General features: G+C 37.7%; 1 protein-coding gene and 1 pseudogene across 1 annotated transcript; both read left to right on the forward strand.

Annotated features, from left to right (window-relative positions):
- Positions 1-5692: 5692 nt before the first annotated feature.
- Positions 5693-7567, forward strand: LOC145214442 (uncharacterized). Its single transcript, XM_080082969.1, has one exon. It carries the CDS (start codon positions 5759-5761, stop codon positions 6971-6973), a length of 1215 nt encoding a protein of 404 aa, XP_079939095.1. The 5' UTR covers positions 5693-5758; the 3' UTR covers positions 6974-7567.
- A 5183-nt stretch (positions 7568-12750) lies between these two features.
- On the forward strand, positions 12751-21462 carry LOC145212870 (uncharacterized; annotated as a pseudogene).
- Positions 21463-21482: the final 20 nt, after the last annotated feature.

Below are 21482 nucleotides of genomic sequence, written 5' to 3' on the forward strand. Positions count from 1 at the left end.
TTTGTGCGGGGATGCTGAATCATTAAGGTTGGTTAGGTCTATTCTATAAGTATAAGTTAAACACAGAAGGGGGTGCGAAAATTGGTTGGTGATTTGAAAGGGGCGCAAGAAGGAAAAATGTTAAGAACCACTGCTCTAGAGCGTTTGTACAGCAAAGCAAACGCTTAAAAGCAAATATTTGGTTTTGACGTGTACTGCGTTCGTTTAACCAGGGGTCACCAAACTACGGCCCGCGGACCAGGTCCGGCCCCCGAGTTCATTTCATCCGGTCCGTGACCGTAATTTACCCCTGTAAAAGTTTTCCTGCAACATGTGGAATTAATTTTATGTATGTTTGCTTAAACTCTGAAATTAGACAGACTTTTCTGTTTAGAACGCTTTACTCACAAATGGGCATTCGCTATGTTATCAAAACAAAAATGACATTGTAATGCAACAAAACAAAAAGAATAGCACAATATATAACTTAGTTTTATTTTGTTGGTTTTAGTTTTTCTGAGATTTTGGACAAGCGGGTTTTATGGTTTTGCGTTCAAATAGATTCTTCTTACATGGGCTCGTGCGTTGCTTTTTTGAATGAACCTCATATCCCAAAAACATACAATTGTGAGACTTTGCTCCTGTTTGCGTCATCGTATGTTTCTTCAGTTTCGACGCAGTACGAAATTGTTTCTTACAAACTGCGCATACATGATTCTTTTTATTACTGCGTATTGATTGATTCAAGCCTCGATTATTGGTTGATTCAAGCCTCATAATTTTTTGAATTATGTGTAACAAATTTCAAACTTGTGTCGTTTTCAGTGGAGTTTTTCTTTTGATAAATCGCCTCTTGTCACAAAACTTTGCATTGATGCGGTTTCTCCAGTATGCATCTTAGTGTGTATGTTTGCAGTACTGCGTTGTCCAAATCGCCTGCCACAAAAGTCACAATTGTATTTTTTTCTCTGCTGTGGATTAACTTATGCCTGCGCAACTCTACATGTGTACGGAATTGTTTCTTGCATTCCATACATTGATGAGATTTGATATCACTCTGAATTAATATGTGCTTTTTGGGGTCTCCCGCTTGATTAAACTTTTTCTCACAAATCTGCCCTTTACTACGCGTAGCGCGCCCTAACTTGTTTCTTACATTTTTTTCTGTCTGGTTTCGCACTTAACTGATTTCGGCTTAAACCTAAGCAAAAACGGTTTATGTTGTGTATGGACTTCTGATTTGAAAAAGTTGGTTAATTTGACCAAAATAAATATGCGCTATTTGCCTCAAATGTAATTACTTATAACTTGATTACATGTTGTGTTTTTAGTGTTTGTGTTCGTATATTGTGATTAAGTGGATTAAAATACCCAGTGTCTGTACATTCTACCCATCACTTAAGACTACATCCTATAAAAACATGAAAGTAAGATAAGCATACCAATGTAAACCACAACATCTCATAAAATCCTGTCTGGTTACCAAGCTAAAAACAGACGTCACGCATCGCAGTGCGAACAGAAACGGGTTGCAAGATAAAGGTAAAGTTATGCGCAACTAAGCACTGTTCTGTATGGTGGTCATACGCCAATTCAACACATTTTGAAGATATGTTTTTTCATTGCAAACACGTTTTTAGTACATATGATTTTATATTCTAAAAATCCTTTTAATTAACTCAGCTGGTGTGCAGAAACATGGCTTTAGGAATTTCTTGTACGTCCGTATGTTTGTAAACTACTTCTTTGCTTTCTTGCACATTGTGTGGAAGTGTTAACTTTATAGCTCACATTTCCTGCCCTAAAGGTATGACACTTCCCAGATAAATAACATACAAAAACGGTTTCTAAGTTTCTAAGTATTGAATTAATTCCGCACGGTAGATAAAGCGATGTATCCAGCTCAAATACACTGCTGGTGATGTTATATGGAAAAAATGTTTTCGACTTAATGATATTGACTTTGATGTTAATCTATCAAACTCCAGTCTAAAAATCAAAGCTAATGCCACGTACGAATTGTTTACTATTCAACTTATCCTACCAGATACTACAAGCCAAACACAAACCACTGTGCTACAGTATAACATGATATAACATAAGAACTAGGTTGCTTAAATGCTGACGAAAGTTTGAATCGTTCGTCGCAAGTTGTGTCGCTTTTCACAGGAATGTATCACAAAATGCTTGATAAATCATTGGAACAGAGAAAACGTTTAACACAAACTTTGGATTAAAAAAGCTTCTCTCCAGTGTGAACCTTCATGTGTCTGGTTACATGACTGCGTAGTCCAAAACGCTCGTCACAAAAGTCACACTTGTAATTCTTTTCTCCAGTATGTACAATCTTGTGCCTGCGCAGTTCTACATGTGTACGAAACTGTTTCTCGCATATCATGCATTGATGCGGTTTGACATCACTGTGAATTAACATTCGTATTTTCAGGTCGCCCGCATGGTAAAACAGTTTCTCACAAATTGTACACTTATGTTTCTTTTCGTTGATGTGAATGTAACAATGTGCGTTTAACTTCTGTATTGTAGCAAAATTTCTTCCACAAACTTCACAACGAAACGGTTTCAAGTCGCTGTGGGTTGCCTTGTGATTTTGCAAGCCTCGAGTGGTGGCGAATGTTTTTTGGCAAATCTCACACTTTGGAACATTCCCTGTATGAAGTAATGTATGCTCTTTTAATCGACGAGACGAAGAAAAACTTTTTTCACACACATCACACTGAAAACTGACATATTCATCTTGAGCAGTGGTTCCCAACCTGGGGTTCGCGGACCCCCAAGGGGTCCGTGAGATGGTTTCAGGGGGTCCCTGGAGGCAAACATTTGCAGTAGCATTAACAACAATACAATATTTTTATGTTCCCAAACCGTTTTTACAATCCTGTATCTGAGTCCGAACTGTTTATTAAACCCTGGATCAGAAAACTTGTAATTGTTACCTCGATTGTGACATCACAACACACATTAACAATAGAACTCTTTGTGCTTTGTTTTAAGTATTGTACACCAGAAAATTTATCTCTTCGTTGCATTGACTGCTACAGTACAGAACTTTATTGAGATTAAGGGACTGTGAAGGTTGATTAAAATTCTGCCCAAATAAGCGAAAGTATAATAACGTATAATGCAGGAAACGATAAACATAACAAGACTAAATTGCGTTGGGGGTCCGCGGACCTATAAAATTTATAAAAGGGGTCCGTGACTAGAAAAAGGTTGGGAACCACTGATCTTGAGTTTTTAGGTGGTGCTGCAGAGCACTTGTAGAGGAAAATGTTTTGCTACACTCATTACACTTCGGCTGATTGCCAGTGTGAACTAAAAAATGTGATTTTAACTCTGCATTCCTTCGAAACCTCCTTTCACAAATGGTACAATGGTAAGGTTTTTCATCTGAGTGAATCAAAATGTGATATTTAAGATAATCAGCTATTCGAAATCGTTTCTCGCACTGAAATGGTTTTTTATCAGTATGAATTAAACGATGTCGTTTGAGGGACTCTTTCTGGGGATTTTTTTTCACAAATATGGCATTCAAAAGGCTGATCATTGCTATGTGTAATCATAAGCCTTTTCAGTTTACCAAACTGGGCGAAACGTTTTTCACACACTTTACAGTGGTAAGGTCGTACTGTTTATTTATATTGGTGTACACCGCGAAACAGCAAAAAAAAGTATGTCGAAAAGTTATACTTATATTAGTTACCGCACAATCCTTTTATATCCAAGTCCATTATGTATGCCAAATCATAGGTTAAAATTTATTCGCCCTGATAACAAACGGGTATGAATTTAAAAATGAGTTTTAATGACAGTATGGGGAGGCCGTTTAGTAGGACATGTCATGACCCGTCGCGATTGTAGACTGAGGCCAGTGTGTTCACACCTTCGAGTGTGTTTCTAGTCCAGTGTGGAGAGTTTTTTATTGAGCGCAAAACCTCATGTAGCGCAAAACACGTGGTACAAAATTCAAAGACACCTTTCCGTTCATACTGATGTGAAACCATTCAAATGTGATATCTGCGAAAAACGATGTAGCGCAAAACACGTGGTACAAAATTCAGCAGGGAACACTAAATCGCATTTGCAGGCACACGGACATAAGAACATCAGAAAATTGCGTCGGCGTAATTCCCAACACACAAACACGAACTATCAAATTTAGGACACACAAAATACGCTACGTTTAAATAACTTAGGGCAATTTTAGAAGTGATGTAAATATAATGCTATTGCATATCAACCACTGCAAAAATCTTGACTCGCGAACAGTGTTGTTTGTCTATTGATGCCCATTGTCTCAGTTTGCCGATTGCTACTTTTTCCACATGGCTCCTCAAAGACTATACTGCGTGGGCAAGCGATACCCTAAATACCTGAATGTTATGTAGTGCTATATAGATAGGAAGTTTTTAGTGCCGGGTGTTCTATTCTGCTGCTGTTCGGGGAATCTCAATATGCAATCAACAAGTAAAAACAACTTCTGCACCGTCCAATAGTTCAGCGTGAACAAGGAGACGAACGCTTTCAATCCTCCAAACTAACTACATTTTTCTACACTTACAGGTCGAAACGGTATACAGCTTGTCATTAATTGGCTAGATAATTTTTTTATTACCACCTTCGTTTGACTTTTTGCTTGTGCACTTTGTGAAAATAAACTTACAAACTCACTTACTATAACAAAGCGCAAGCAGCGACTAGCTCTAGCAATTGGTCAAAACGTTCACTCCCTGAAAGGAAACTGAAGAACTCTTTATTGTCGCCCGGCTGCTGATTACAGCATCGCTTTTTTCCCTTGAGTCTGACTGTACTGTGGACCACATGGGCAATTATTATGTTGTTTTTCACCACCATTGCGAACATAATTTCGATGTATAACGCTTTTAAGATGCAGTATGTCAAGTTACATTTACAGTTATACGGCGTATTAAAATAGAGAAAACATCAAAATAGACAAAACAAACACAAAGCGCAGGCTGCAGTCGGAGTGGATCATTGCTGGACATTGTCTACTAACTTGTAATGTAGCAATGTGTTTGTTACTTTTTGTGTTTTGCTGTGTGTTAATCCTTTATCGACGTCGTCTTTTTTTTCTCTTTTTAAGTTAGCCGACGTCCTTCTAAATTTAAAGGTATCACGCCTCAATCTCGTCACTATCACAAACCCTTTTTCTTGTATCGTTTCGTATCGCACAGTATTTATTTCTTTGTTTTGTTGCGATATGACTTCGCACCGGGTTTGAACACCAGTTCATCACTATTCCTCACTACAAATAATCGTGTTAGTTGTAAGAAACCAACAAACCAGTTAGCGTAAAATCGCAGCAACATATAGCGTAAGTCAGTTTGCTTCAAGTAAGTAATTCGTGTGTGGTGTTTTATCAAAGTGTTACATTTTCTGGAATATTTCAATTAATAAAGTTTACGTAAGTTTTTACGGTATTGGTTTGTCATAGTTATTTTCTTGTAGTCAGATCATCAGTGTCACAAATGTGCTTGACCGGATAGTTTTGCGACCCAGTTCTCAAGCGACGTTATCCCGCAACCACTGGAGGTTTACTGTGCAGGTCAAGCCTTTGTCGCGAATTTCTGAAAATCAGTTTATTCCGAATTGCGGATGAAAAGAAAAAAATATTTTTTTGCAAAACCTCGAAAGTGCTGAGAATGCAGTCCTGAAGCAGCACCATCGAGTTTACACTGGGGAACGCCCATACAACTGTAAAGTGTGTGAAAAACGATTTGCTGGGGCTTGGACTCTGAAAATGCACATGCTTACTCATAGCGATGATCGACCTTATGAATGTAACATTTGCGCAAAGAAATTCAAAGAAAAGAATGCCCTGAAAAAACACCTTTCCGTTCATACTGATGTGAAACCATTCAAATGTGATATCTGCGAAAAACGATTTCGAAGACCTGCTCATCTTGAAGCTCACATTCTCATCCACAATGATGAAAAACCTTACCGTTGCACCATTTGTGAGAAACAGTTTCGAACATGTTCTCAATTAAACTCACATTGTTTGGTTCACAGTGGAAATACGACAAAATGCAAAGAATGTGGTAAGACATTTTCTAGTTCAAACGCTCTACGACGCCACCTAAAACGTCACAATGAAGAGAAGGAGAGTTTTCAGTGTGATGTGTGTGAAAAAAGTTTTTCTTCGTCTTGGGGATTAAAAGAGCATACATTACTTCATACAGGGAATGTTCCGACGTGTGAGATTTGCCAAAAATCATTCGCTACAACCAAAAATTTGCATTATCACATGTCTACCCACAGCGACGTAAAACCTTTTCGTTGCGAAATTTGTGGAAAGAATTTTGCTACAAGACAGAAATTAAACCGTCACTGCAATCTTCACACCAACGAAAAGAAACACAAGTGTACAATTTGTGAGAAACTGTTTGCACAGGCCAACTACCTCAAACAGCACATGTTAATTCACAGTGATGTCAAACCACATCAATGTATTGAATGCAAGAAACAATTCCGTACAGATGTGCAGCTGCGCAGGCATAATTCAATTCATACGGGAGAGAAAAATTACAAATGTGACTTTTGTGACAAGCGATTCAGGCTGCGAAGTTTTGTCACACTTCATATGAAGGTTCACACTGCTGGAGAAAAACCTCATCAATGCAGAGTTTGTGAAATGCGTTTTCCCTGTTCCAGTGATTTATCAAAACATTCAGTTATGCATTCCAATGAAAAGCGGTACAAGTGTGAAATTTGTGACAAACGATTCAAACATTCGGGATCATTTAGCCGACACAAGTTGAGACACAGTGGAGAGAAAAGTCATGCATGTGAAGTTTGTGAAAAAACATTCTGTACCTTGTGGGAGCTGCAAACTCATAATAGGACCCATAATGCAGAAAAGCCTTACAACTGTAAGTTTTGTGACAAAAGGTTTAGTCAATTAAGCAACGCAAATACCCATATGAAAAGATCTCATTCCAAAACAGCACTATGAGTCATATCAGTCCAAAAATCTTGAGAAATGGTGAAACCAACAAAATGTATTTACCATCTACGATCCATAATCGTTGTGTTACGTTATGTATTTTTTTTGTTCACAAAATCATAATCCAGTGATTTTTTTTGAGAAGTGCCCCCCTGGTGACAAGCATTTGTAAACGCTGCGGTTCAAATCGGCGATTGTAGACTGGGAAAAAAATGGGCTGTTTCATTTTTGTCGTCATAGCAACGTAATAGTGCAATTCGTCATAGCAACGTAATAGACATATGTAAAAAATTACCAAAATCTCTCCTAACCTCATTTCTACTTTATTGCTGTTGCGAATTACCTATTTTGGGAAAAAAGTGTGCTTTGGCTATATGTCGGTGTTCGTTTCACAGCAAAAAAAAACTGTACACAATATGTAAATATAACATAATCTTCAGCTACGTTATCGTGTATAACCGATTCCTTAATTGTCGACCACCTTTTCCATATTTCTTGGTGTTGTAGTGTCAAGCTGTTTCAAGTGCATGTTTTTATTCTACTGCTGTGATATGAATTGTGCTGGTACAACAGTAACAAGTAAACATTCGCCACACCTTGCAATGTTTCAGGATTAAAATATAATCAGGTTTGTCTTTAACGTTGTTTACACAAACGTTGTTTATACCGAACTTACTCACATGCATATTGGCTGAAAGCTAGCTCTACGAACTCCACAAAAGATTTCCAAACTTTTTTTGGTTCACTTGTGACTTTCAGATCCAATAAAATTAGTTAACTCCGTATTGCACCTAATAAAAACAAATGCAATCAAATTCAAGTTACGATGTACAGTTTTTAAAACGGGTTAGATTTCCTAAAAATGTAACCTTTAGGGTTCAATACTAGATTGAAATAAAATCCATTAGAAATTACATTTTGATATAAGTTATGTCAGTGTCTGCATTTAGATTACACTTCACATACCTTAGCAACTAACGACAGGCGTGCAGTGTACAGTCCCACAAAACTTCAGCAAAAGGGGCACTGATTACACGCATGCTTTTCGCACAGAGCCAAACATACCAAAGGCAAGAAACCTATTTGCCAACACAGCAACACTGTCCGTGACACTTTGCGTTATAACAGGTCCATAATGAAATAACATACAAACACGAACTATCAAATATAGGACACACGAAAACACGCTATGTTTAAATAGGGCAATTTTAGTAGTGTATGATGTAAACTTTCGCTTGTCAACCACTACAACAGTTTTGACTGACATACAGTGTTGTTTGTTTATTGAGGCACGTCTCACTAGTTCGGTAACCACCCATGCGGTTAACAGCCCTCGGGTTCTTTTTTTTGTACATGCAACTTGTTCTCACGAGACTGAGCCTATTCCTACTTTTTCCACGTGGCTCCACAACGACCACATTGCGTGGGCAAGCGACACCTAAAATACCTGAATGTTTAGTGGTGCTATATAGGTATGAGGTTTTTAGTGCCGGGTGTTCTGTTCTACTGCTGTTTGGGGAATCGCAAATTGCAATCAACAAATAAAAAAAAAACTTCTGCACCGTCAAATTGTTCAATGCATGAACAAGCGGGATAAGGCTTTTAATCCTATAAACTCACTACAATTAAATTATTTTCTACACTTCGAAACATTGTGCAGCTTGTCATACTTGGCTTAAAAAAATGTATTACCTCTTTTCGTTTGACTTTTTGCTTGTGCACTTTGTGAAAATAAACTTACATACTCACTAATATAACAAAGCACAAGTAGCGACTAGCAACTGGTCAAAATGTTCACTCCCTAAAAGGAAACTCAAGTAATCATTTATTGTCGCCCCACTGATTGCAGTCTCGCTTTTTCTTTAAGTCTGTACTGTGGACCACACGGTCAATTGTTATGTTTTTTTCCCCACCATTGCAAACATAACTTCGATGTATAACGCGTATTAGATTCTCTCACTTTTTAGTTGTTGTTATTTGCTTAAACAACGTTACTATAGCAGTGTGTATATAAAGTTGCAGTTACACGGTTCATCAAAAATAGAAAAAAGAAATATGATAGGGGTAGGCTGCAGTCGGAGCGTAAGTATGTTGGACATTGTTCACTAATTTGTCATGCAGAAAGACGTTTGTTACATTTTATGTTTTATTTTGTATTAAACCTTTACTGACGTAAAAATACTTGAAATTATTTTCCTTTTTGAGTCAGCCAACGTCCTTCTAACCTCCAAATGTATCACGCCTTAATCCTGTCACTATCATAAAACCTTTTTCTTGGATCGTTTTCGTATCGCGCAGTAATTGTTCCTTTGTTTTGATGCGACATGACTTTGCACCGGATTTGAACACCACGTTAGTTCCTCACTAAAAATAATCATGTTAGAGGTAAGAAACTAACAGACAAGTTAGCGTATAATACGAACAACATAGTGTATGTCCGATTGTTTGAAGATTGTCTTGTACTAAAGTTATTTGTGTGTCTTATTTTGTTTAGGCGATACGTTTTCGCTGCACACGAAGGAGCCGCAAACTTATTTCGTATAAACCAGTGGTTTTCAACTCGTTTCGGGCAATGAACCACCGGCCCAGTAAAATAATATCGTGGACCATTTCTTTTTGAAGCAAGAATAAAGTTCGCATACGAAACAAACATTTGGGCTTGAAATATAGTTCTTTTAAACCGATTTTAAGAAGTGACATACTATTATTAACAGCTAACATTTTAATACTCTTTTAATATATAATATGCAATCATCTCTAGTTTATCCACTAATTTAGAGGACGTCCTGTGGACCACCCAAAAAGTCACCATGGACCACCAGTTGAGAACCACTGGTTGAAACGATCTCGCAGATAACAAGCACTCGCGACGCTGTCGCTGATGTGTGTTTATCTGAACTGCATTTTGTTTCGATATTTTTGCTTGTAAGCTTTGCCAGAACATATACGTTTGATTATAGCAAAAAAAAGCTTTGCTGGACCTCGAAAACTTGCTCTACGAGCTGTGCTTTGGCAGGCGAAAGGGCATGAATTGCAAATATCAACAAACGGGATGTAGAACTGCCTAGAGACTGCATGTTCCGGTCCAAAAATTAGTCTGGACTGTGCTTTTATATCACGACTGTTTTGAAATCCAGTAACAGAGATGTTTAATGCAGAAAGCCGACCCATCAACATAAATCAAATCGTTATTGTTATACGGTATTTTGTATTTCACAACATGACAGTAATTGCAAAATGACAATTGATTTGCATCGTAAGACTTTTGTTATTGGGAAGTCACTTACGTCACGAAATTCGAAATGTTTTAAGTCAAGGCAAGGGATTTTAAATGGTCTTACAACGCTTTTATTCGAAATTCCTTTTTGAAGGTAAACTGGCTTGTCACGCAATGTACGCGGTAACGGAAAATTTTGCATATGGTGCCCGTGGTCGACACGACCATATTAGGTTAACACGCAACGTTTAACGCTTTGCTGCATAGAAATTCTGTGCGGTGCCCCATTGTGTTTTTGCTCATCACTCTTTAACTCACTCCTATTTCCTTAAATTGAGTGAATTGACATTTCTTTAAGAAATCGCGTTAACAGGATTGCAGACGGGTTTCGCAATTTTCGTGCGCATTTTTTTCTGTCTTCAGTGTGTATAAGGTGCTTATTTTCTGCGGTAAACCAGTTCTTATTGGTGCTATGTCTTGCTTATGCAACAGACTTACATGTGTACAGTGAAATTAATTTCGAAATACTACTTTGTAAATATATCCTTTGGTAATTAAAAATCAGTTTTGCTCAGTCACAGGTAAACTACAAACTCAGACATGTTACAACAATTAAATAGACCTCTAGCGATCTATCATTGAGTTTTAATACATAGCATTTCACAAATATCATCCGGTAATTACCACCAAAACAAACCAAGTATTTGAACAGGACTTAGGTTGCAACAGCTATACCATTTGCCATGATTGAGGAAACTTCGTCAATGCTACTATCAAGCGAAGCAACTCGGGCTTCCACGCTCATCAAGACATCCACATTATGCAGACTGTCACCATTCTGCTCTAATGCTGCTATGACAGGCTGCAGTAACATCACTCTTGCTGACTGTGAAGATTGCAGCATGACAGGTGCCTCCATCTTCATGACCCTGGTTATTATCCTGGGTCTGCTTATCGTGATGGGAAACGGATTTGTTATCCGATGTCATTTGCCCAAACGCAAAGGATTTACTGGAAACTACAACAGAATTAAAGCTTCTCTTGCCTTAGCTGACATGCTTGCTGTCGAGTTTGTTTTTAACTTTGTGTCAATAATAAAACCCAACTATTTAAATAAAAAACGCATAACCTTTAACAGAAAGCATGAATAGAGCTATTTCTAAAATCATAAGTTAACATTACAAGCGTTTGAACTGTTTTGGTCAAATAAACCATTTTCCGATATGTCAATAGCTGTACATCAAGCTGCTTTAACCAGAAGGTTCTGAACTAGAATAAAAAAGAAAACCATATTGATTTTTCGGCCAAACTCCACACTGGGGCACAATTGTGTCTCTTGGTGAACCAAACTCAATCGTTCAAATAAAAACTTTTTTCAAAAGTCTCATTGTGGTTTCATCAACTTTATTTTGTCACAGGAAGTCAGATTTTCTTTGTCACAATATACAACTTTTCCCTGTCATTGAACTCAACTCCTGATGAACTCGACAAACGACAGTTTCAACTTCGAGGATCGCCAGGGGCAATAGCTGGTGGAATTTTCACCAACCTTGGCTTTGCATCGTCGTTCTATCATCTACTATATCTATGCTACAATCGCTTGGGCGCCATCAAACGTCCAATGGTTTACCGTACGCAGGAAAGTCTATCCATCCACGTTGACTTGGCTGTTGTCTGGTCTGTTCCACTTCTGGTCTCCATTTTACCAAGTAAGCAAATTAAACGTAGAGGACCACAATAAAAGAGTTTTTGCAGCACAATAATTCTTTAGCGTGACATATCTGAAGTGTTGTATTTTTGCTGATTTATTAGGCCAATACAAATTACTGTTTGTAAACCGGCCATAGCAAACAGTAAATTATTCTTTACCAATTTTCAACTATTAAACCCTTCAAAACTATTTAGGTTTCTCTCAATGTGCATTTACTTTCACATATTCTCATATCCTCTTTATATTTCAACTGACGCTGACAAATTGGAGTACACCAGATTTGGCCCCATTTGTTGCCTACATAACTCTCGGCTTTGTAACGTCTTTTCTGCTGATGGTAAGGTTTAGCTTTAAGTTTTGGTTACGTCAGAAAAAGAGTGTAAATACCGCATTAGCTCAAAAGTTATATTACTTTGTGTGCAATGCACAAGTGCAAGAATAAATAGAGTCTATTGATTTTTTAAATTCCAATGGGGCTCTAGGTTGCTAATACAAGGTCTTTTTAAAGGTTAATAAATTTTGGTGGCACGAATAAATTAGTTAAAAAATCCTTGTAACAAAATTGCTAAAGCACTATGTATGTCAAGTCACATTTACAGTTATACGGCGTATTAAAATAAAGAAGATTTAAAATACAGAAAACAAACACAAACGCAAGCTGCAGTCGGAGTCTGAGAATGCTGGACATTGTCTACTAACTTGTAATCTTTTTAAGTTAGCCGACGTCCTTCTAAATCTAAAGGTATCACGCCTTAATCTTGTCACTATCACAAAACCTTTTTCTTGTATTTCTTTGTTTTGGTGCGGTATGACTTCGCACCGGGTTTGAATACCACGTTAGTTCCTCACTATAAATAATCGTGTTAGTTGTAAGAAACCAACAAACCAGTTAGCGTAAAATAGCAGCAACATATAGCGTAAGTCAGTCAGTTTGTCAATGTAAAGTAAGTTGAAATAATTGTACTGTCATTTATTCAGGTTGAACATCAGACACAAATTCGTCAACAGTGCGTTTTTCCTATATGGTGATTTATTAGGTATACAATTCACGCTTTTAAAAATTCTAACGAGAAACAAACAAGCCAGTATATTTGTATAAAACATAACATTTCGACAATCAACTTGTCATTCTCAAAAGAATGAATGTAAAACCAAGCAGTTCGTAAAACCGGTGATAGCAGTAAAAAAATGAAAGAAACAAGCGCGAATTGCAGGTAAAACGCGTAGATAACAGCGACAAAAGGGTACAATGGGTGTATAATCTTCAGACGACGCCAGTACAACTGGGTGGTTGAAATTCACCTTGTGCGCTGGGTTGCTCTGCAAGTGGGGGCACACAGTCGAATTGATGTCCTCTTGATGCTCCTGTATCCTGGTACAAAGGTTGCGCCGGGTTTAACTGACATACGTTGCACCGCACGAGCAGTTATTCGTCTTTAAACACATTGGCTGGTTGCTTTAAATCAATGTCCAAAAAAGAAGAACGAAATAAAAGGAAATCTAGTCAACATTATTCAGTCAGGCAAAAAGAGAAAATATAAGGTTTATAATTGTCAGTGAGACACGCAGGGTTTAGGTCAGTGATTCTCAAACGGGTATACCACATTGCTTACCAAGAGAAGACTTTTAAGTTCATTCCGAATTGCGGATGAAAAGCAAAAAATATTTTTTTGCAAAATCTAATCTCGAAAGTGCTGAGTCATATTTCGGCAATAAACCCATTCCCACCACCTTCTCAATTTTTTAAATGTGTAACAATACACCATATATAACAATACGCAAGAATGCTGTCCTACTACAAGTCGTGTTTGCGAAATTTGTTACCAGATCTAATTAAATTAAATCAAGTTTATTTGCCAGAAGTCTGAAAAAATCACGAAATGTTATTTTGACTATATTAACATGTAGACGTTTTTTATTTGATGTTGTTAATTATATCTTTTTGTAGTCAGTACGAATGCATTGCTTACCGGTTTGCACCTTGCATTTCATCAATTAATTTTGTATTTAAACCTTTCTTGTCATTTTTCAGAGGCTAGTTTACCAAGAGAAGGTGTCTAGATTAAAACAATGTCGTTTGAGTGCGACGTGTGCGAGAAACAGTTTACAACCAACGCAAACCTGAAGCGACACAATCGAGTTCACACTGGGGAACGACCTTACCACTGTAAAGTGTGTGAAAAACGATTTGCTGGGGCTTGGACTCTGACAAGGCACATGCTTACGCATAGCGATGATCGACCTTATGAATGTAACATTTGCGCAAAGAAATTCAAAGAAAAGAATGCCCTGAAAAAACACCTTTCCGTTCATACTGATGCAAAATCATTCAAATGTGATATCTGCGAAAAAAGATTTCGACAATCTGGTCATCTCAAATGTCACATTCTCATCCACAAAGATGAAAAACCTTACCATTGTGCCATTTGTGAGAAACAGTTTCGGACACGTCACCAATTAAACTCACATTGTTTGGTTCATAGTGGTAATCTGATAAAATGCAAAGAATGTGGTAAGACATTTGCTTCTGCAACAACTCTACGACGCCACCTAAAACGTCACAATGACGAGAAAGAGACTTTTCAGTGTGATGTGTGTAAAAAAAGTTTTTCTTCGTCTCGGACATTAAAAGAGCATGCATTACTTCACACAGGGAATGTTCCGACGTGTAAGATTTGCCAAAAAACATTCGCTGCAGTTAGAACCTTGCAAATTCACATGTCAACCCACAGCGATGTGAAAGCTTTTCGTTGTGAAATTTGTGGAAAGAATTTTGCTACAACACAGAAGTTAAACCGTCACTGCATTTTTCACACCAACGAAAAGAAACAAGTGCAAAATTTGTGAGAAACTGTTTGCACAGGCCAACTGCCTCAAAAATCACATGTTAATTCACAATGATGTCAAACTGCATCAATGTATGGAATGCAAGAAACAATTCCGTTCACATGTAAAGCTGCGCAGGCATAATTTAATTCATACGGGAGAGAAAAATTACAAATGTGACTTTTGTGACAAGCGATTCAGGCTGCGAAGTTTTGTCACACTTCATATGAAGGTTCACACTGATGGAGAAAAACCTTACCAATGCAAAGTTTGTGAAAAGCGTTTTCCCTGTTCCAGTGATTTATCAAAACATTCAGTTATGCATTCCAATGAAAAGCGATACAAGTGTGAAATTTGTGACAAACGATTCAAACGTTCGGAAACACTTAGTCGGCACAAGTTGAGACACAGTGGAGAGAAAAGTCATTTCTGTGCAGTTTGTGACAAAACATTTCATACCATGTGGGAGCTGCAAAATCATAATAGGACCCACACCGGAGAAAAACCTTACAACTGCATGTATTGTGACAAAAGGTTTAGTCAATTAAGCAACGCAAAGCGCCATATAGAAAACATCCATTCGAAAACAGCACCATGAAACATATCGGTGCAGAAATCGTAAGAACTAGTGAAACAAACGAATTGTATCTATCATCTACGATCTACTCCCATTTTGTTATGTAATGGATTTTTTTTCTTCAAGTCACAATCCAGTGGACATTATTTGCAAACCATACACAGTTTAAACAGGCGATTGAGGATCAAAACAAAATTAGACTCTAACAGACAGTTTTGTCAATAATGATGGGCGCAATTTTACATTGTTACGTAGATACATTTGAAATCAATTGAAAATCACTATCCGAGTTTTTTTCTGCAGCAAATCACTGAATTTGAATAAATGTGCATATTAATTTCATGTTGGTTTTTTGTTCAAGCGCGTAGCGGTCACGTGCTTTAAAACTATCATTTTGACACTTCGGTTTTGCTAAGCATTAAGTAATGGAAAATGTGTGCAGTCATGTCCTTTCGGTACCATGAGAAATTATGTGTTGTTTTGGTGACATATTGAGCGGTGTAACTTTACTCTTCCATGTGTTCTCATGATTCAGTAACTGTTGAAAGTACATATTCAGTGTCGTTGTTCCCACATTGTTACATGTTCCCGTCTTCCTGATATGTTTCAACAGCCTAGCCAAAAGATGGGATGTTGCCTGAGCCGGCTGTTTCGAAATAGTTGTGCAATCCATTGCAGTGCTGCATATCTTTGCAAGCGTTTAACTTAAAACAAACAAATAATTTATGTGAATAGAAGAAGGTACTGTTCTAGGATGATCGCAAGAAAAACGAGTATCAGTTTTAAAGCCAATGTTTTGTCGTTTGTCTCTCTCTTTTCCATCGTATACTTTCATTGAGATAAATGAGACTTGATGTGTCTTGCGTCACCAGAATAAAAGACAAGGCCTAAATTGATCCTTTGTGGGTCATGTCGGCTCTATGCAGCAAGCGTTAAGAATCGTAATAATGAACTTACTCGCTATTGCAAACGACCGATACGAGCCACGAGAAGCAGAAGAAACAATAAGCTTCCGAGTAAAGAATAACATAGCCCAAGAAGCTCAGCTGACGCAGGAGAACATTTCCAAATCCAATAGCCAATCCAGGGCATTGTTATTCATTGCGGGAATCGCACGCACACACGAGCCCCCGCAACCGCGAAAAATCAAAAAGCCACATTTCAAAGAGACATAACATTCAGTTACTTTACCTGTATAACTTTTTTTGCCATTTATGCAACCACCGTTCATTTCCTGCTAGCATCGCTTGGTTGCGCAGTGTTGAATTGAACAAATTCCTGTTTTTGTTATCAACACAGCTCTCACAAGTTAATAGTCGCCTTGTAATGTTTCATATCTGAAGCCGGATTGTGTTTGATCAGGTTTGTTTTTAATGTTGTTTACACAAACAATACAGAACCTAAAAACAAACATTTATTTCGAATTACACTCCAGAGAACTTATTAAACAATAACTTACATTGTAGCAAGTTTGACAGATCACATGTTTTGTTGCTTCAATTACATGCATTTTGGCTGGAAGTTAGTTATGCGGATTCCACAAAAGATTTCTATACTTCCTTTCGTAAACTTGAAACATTCAGGTTTAGAAATTTTTTTTTCCTTATTGCGCACCATAAAAACATCTGCAATTAAATTCGATGAACCCTTTTTAAAACGGGTTAGATTTCCTAAAATTGTAACATTTGGTTCTTAATCCAATTTGAAATAAAATCCATTAAATATAACCCTTTATCATATGTCAGAGTCTGCATTTGCATTTCGCGAGAATCACTCGCTTCACAAAACTTTACACACTGGCGTAAGATGTTCAGAGTAAAGCCCTGCAAAACGTCAGCAAAAAAGGTGCTGATTACACACATGCTTTTCGCATGGAGCCAATCATGCCAAAGGCAAGAAACCTATTTGCCAACAAAAGCAACACTGTCCGTGACACTTTGCATTAAAAAAGATTCACGCTGAAATAACTGATAAGTAACAAAATAATAAATAGTTCAATTCGTGAATAGGGATTCGGTATAATGTTTGAAATAAAAAAAAATTATTTACCTTAAATCTGACAACAACTGTTCAGGAGCATTGCAAACGGATTAGTTAGTATCAAATAACCGCCCAAATGGTGGTTGGAAAACCGTTGGGTGACTTTTCCGAGCGTGACGACCGTTTCTCACTGTATAAAATACTTAACGAAGCAACAGTGCTTCCTAATCAGAATCGTCAAACAATAGTGTAAAGCGATATATATTACTCCCAAGTGGGCATCATCAGACGTACTGCAAACAACGAGTCTAAAGGTAAAATCCAAAAATCAAGTAATAAAACCAACACACAAAAGGAACCAGCAACCTGCTACAAGCACGAGCTCGTTTCGCACGGTTTAATGCCAGGGTTGCCAGGTTAAAAATCTTTAAAACCGACCAAATACAGGGCCAGAACGGTTGGTATCCGACCAACTTCAATTTTATGCTAAAAATGCTTGTTTAGCGCCTCCAACCGGTCACCTAATCTCAGCGAAATCACATAAGACTAAGGCAGAACTGCGTCTAAGCAGCACGAAGGTAAAAAAGAGTGAGGAAAAACTGCGACAAGCGATTAGGAGCACGCACGCGGAAAATTATAGGAACAAGATAAGCCGTTAGCGGTCAAGGCGCTCACCGATAAGCATGGAACACAAAACAAATCAACATAGTACAATTTAAACTACTAAATAATATAAACAAAAAGGTTAAAATGAAATTACCGCACCGTGGGCAAAACTAGTTTATGAATGTTGATATATTTGAAAGCCATTTGGTTTCACAAGCATCCAAGTCTTCACATGGTGGTTTTGTAGAAACGTTACATGAGAACAATCGGACAAATCAGGATGGTCAGCAAAAACGTCTGGTGGTTTAGTTGCACAGTGTTGTAACAGCGTTGCATTGCCATCGCCTTATTTAGCTTTGTCTTCTTTCTACATCGATATATGGTGGTTCCAACCGGTGCTAAACCATTTTTTGCCATGTGTAGCAAATGACACTGCTTATGCACCATCGCCTTATGCAGTGCATAATTATACCACACAACGCGCATTTTGTGCAAAGGCCTGATAAACCGCTAGGAATTAGTTTCGTATGCACCGGGGCCAAACCCTTAAAGTTTGTACGATAGCCAAAACGTTTTCATGTACAATTTTAGCGAGGGGTTGCAGATTTGTTTCTTTCTTTGTTATTTTGAGAAGACGTGGAAACAGCCCACGCTTTCTTGGTTGGTCTGTTTTCTCGTTTGGCGGCGCGAAACGGTTTGTCCGCTTACTTGCTTCATTGAAACATTATTCAGCGATAAATTTAGGAAAAGCAAAACACTGGCACTTCTTTGGATGGCCTTCTAGACTTAGAGCGGTTTTGGATGTTCTCTTAACATGGTCCTGTGTTACGAAATGCAAGTTGTTCGAACTTGAACAGCAAATTCAAAGTACCCAAAGTTCCACGCCCAAGCTCACTGTTGTTTAAAAAATCCTTAATAGTGAGTTGTAGTCCCACTGCAGCACATGCACTGTCTTGTTTGTGGTAGTTTATTGTGACCAAATATTATCTACAATATAACATCTATATGAAGCTTAAAGACCCCCGCTTAGTTGAGAGTTGCAGCGGCTGTCTCAATAACGCAATGCAGGGTTATGTTTGCGAGCGAGATCCCCAGTGGCAATTCCTTTGTTAGTTTGTTTGTTTATTTGTATTCACCCCGTACCTTGTTACTTAATATTGACAAACTTATTTCAAAATCTGTGGCATTGTGTCACTAAACATGTTCTTTTAGGATATAGCAAACTGTTTGTATTACTGCATGTAAGTATTGTATGTATGTTTTTGAAGTAATATGCGGCGTGTGAGTTTAACCAAATACATTATTGTAAACGCATCAACTAATAGATCATAAGCAGAAGACAGTGCACACCTATAAGATCCCATCAGTGCAGTTTGTGATCAGGCCGTATTGGCAAGTGCAGCCATCCATGGCATTATTGTTTGACTATTTGGATTAAAGATTAGTCGATTTAATGGGCCATATCCACTTGAACACTTCTATCAGTGCGGTAGCAACCTTAAGTTTAATTTCTAAATGAAAATAATGTTTGCGTTGGTTGAGGAAAACAAGACAACAATTGTCCATGTAGCCACCGCACAGTATAGCCTCGAGCAAAAAAGCAGGACTCCAATCGAGCGTGACACTGAAAGATTACTTCGGTTTCGTTAGGGCGAGTAGACGTTTTGACCAATGTGTTGTCAGTCTGCCAAAGATAGTACTCGTTCTGGTTAGTAGGATGCAAGTTTATTTGCACACACAAACTTGTCGACCAGAAAGAGATATATGGTAGTGAATCAACGAATCAACAAAACAGACCAGTTTGTTTTTAGTTTTGTCATGCCGAAAAGTGAATTTTATGGGAATATTAGCAAGCAAAACGGTGTCGACTATCATTATATTTTAGAGTTTTCTTTAAATCATAATGCAATAGTAGATAAGCATTATATTTCAAACTTTGTCTGAGTGATACGAATCTTTTACGCAGATGATTTGAAAACCTTTTTAAGCTTTTTTAAAAATAAATAGCTTCAGTTAAGTTAACTATCCGAGTGTTGAAGAAAATGTCATTTAGGTGTAATGTTTGCGAGAAAACATGCCAAAGTAATGCAAGCCTGAAGCAGCACAATCGAGTTCATACTGGCGAACGACCTTACCAATGTGAAGTGTGTGAAAAACGTTTTGCTCAATCTGATAAACTGAAAAAGCACATGCTAATTCATAGCAACGATAGGCCTTTTGAGTGTAACATTTGCGTTAAGAAATTCCGCACAAGGAGTAGCCTTAAAACACATCTTTTAGTTCATACTGATGTAAAACCGTTCAAATGTGATATTTGCGAGAAAAGATTTCGAAGATCTGCTCATTTAAAATCTCACATTCTTATTCACACCGATGTAAAACCTCATCCTTGCACAATTTGCGAAAAGAGATATCGAACTAGTGATGAGCTAAAGAGGCATTTATTAGTTCACACTGGTAATCAGCCAAAGTGTGAGGAATGTGGAAAAAGATTTTCTTCCAAAGCAGCTTTACGGCATCACATGAAAACTCACAATGCAGATAAGGAAACTTTTCCGTGTGATGTGTGTGAAAAAAATTTTTTTTCGTCTCGTACTTTGAAAGAACACAAACTACTTCATGTCGGAAAAGTTCCGAAGTGTGAGATTTGCTGCAAAACTTTCACAACTGCTCAAGGCTTGCAACTTCACATGGCAACCCACAGCGATGTGAAACCTTTCCGTTGTGAGGTTTGTGAAAAGAATTTTGCTACAAAACAGAAGTTAAACATTCATTGTTACATCCACAAGAACGAAAAGATACACAAATGTGAAGTTTGTGAGAGACAGTTTGGTCAACCCGCCCACCTAAAACAACACATGTTGATTCACAGTGATGTCAAACCACATCAATGTATGGAATGCGAGAAACAATTTCGTACCTATATAGAGTTGCGCAGACATACGTTAGTACATACAGGAGAAAATAATTACAAGTGTGACTTTTGTGACAAGCGATTTGGGCTACGCAGTACTGCAAACATACACATGAAGATTCACACTGGAGAAAAACCTCATCAATGCAAAGTTTGTGAAAAGCGTTTTCGTTCTTCCGGTGATTTATCAAAACATTCGATTGTCCATTCCAACGAAAAACGATACAAGTGTGAAATTTGTGACAAACGATTCAAATATTTGGAGGGATGCAAGCGACATAAAGCAGTCCACAGTGGGGAAAAGAGTCATCAATGTGCAGTTTGTGACAAAAAATTTCTAACTATCTGGGAACTGAGTAAGCATAATATGACCCATACTGGAGAAAAGCCTTACGGCTGCACGTTTTGTGATGAAAGGTTCAGTCAACGAAGCAACGCAAATACTCACATACGGAAAAAGCATTTGAAACCAAAACTATGTAACCCGCCTGTCTAAAAATCTATAAAAAAGGGAAAAACGAACACATGAAATTACTAGTGTGGTGTTTTGCTATTCATTCTGATATCTTCCTTGACTTCTTTATGTCATTTTTGTTTTGTTGCCATGGCGAATAACCGTTTTTGAGAAAATCGCTCCTACTGTAACATGTATATATGTGTGTAGCTTTCAACTTATTTTGAACCAAG

Source organism: Phallusia mammillata, chromosome 2 (assembly GCF_965637545.1).
Source record: "Phallusia mammillata chromosome 2, kaPhaMamm4.hap1.1, whole genome shotgun sequence".
NCBI lineage: Eukaryota > Metazoa > Chordata > Ascidiacea > Phlebobranchia > Ascidiidae > Phallusia > Phallusia mammillata.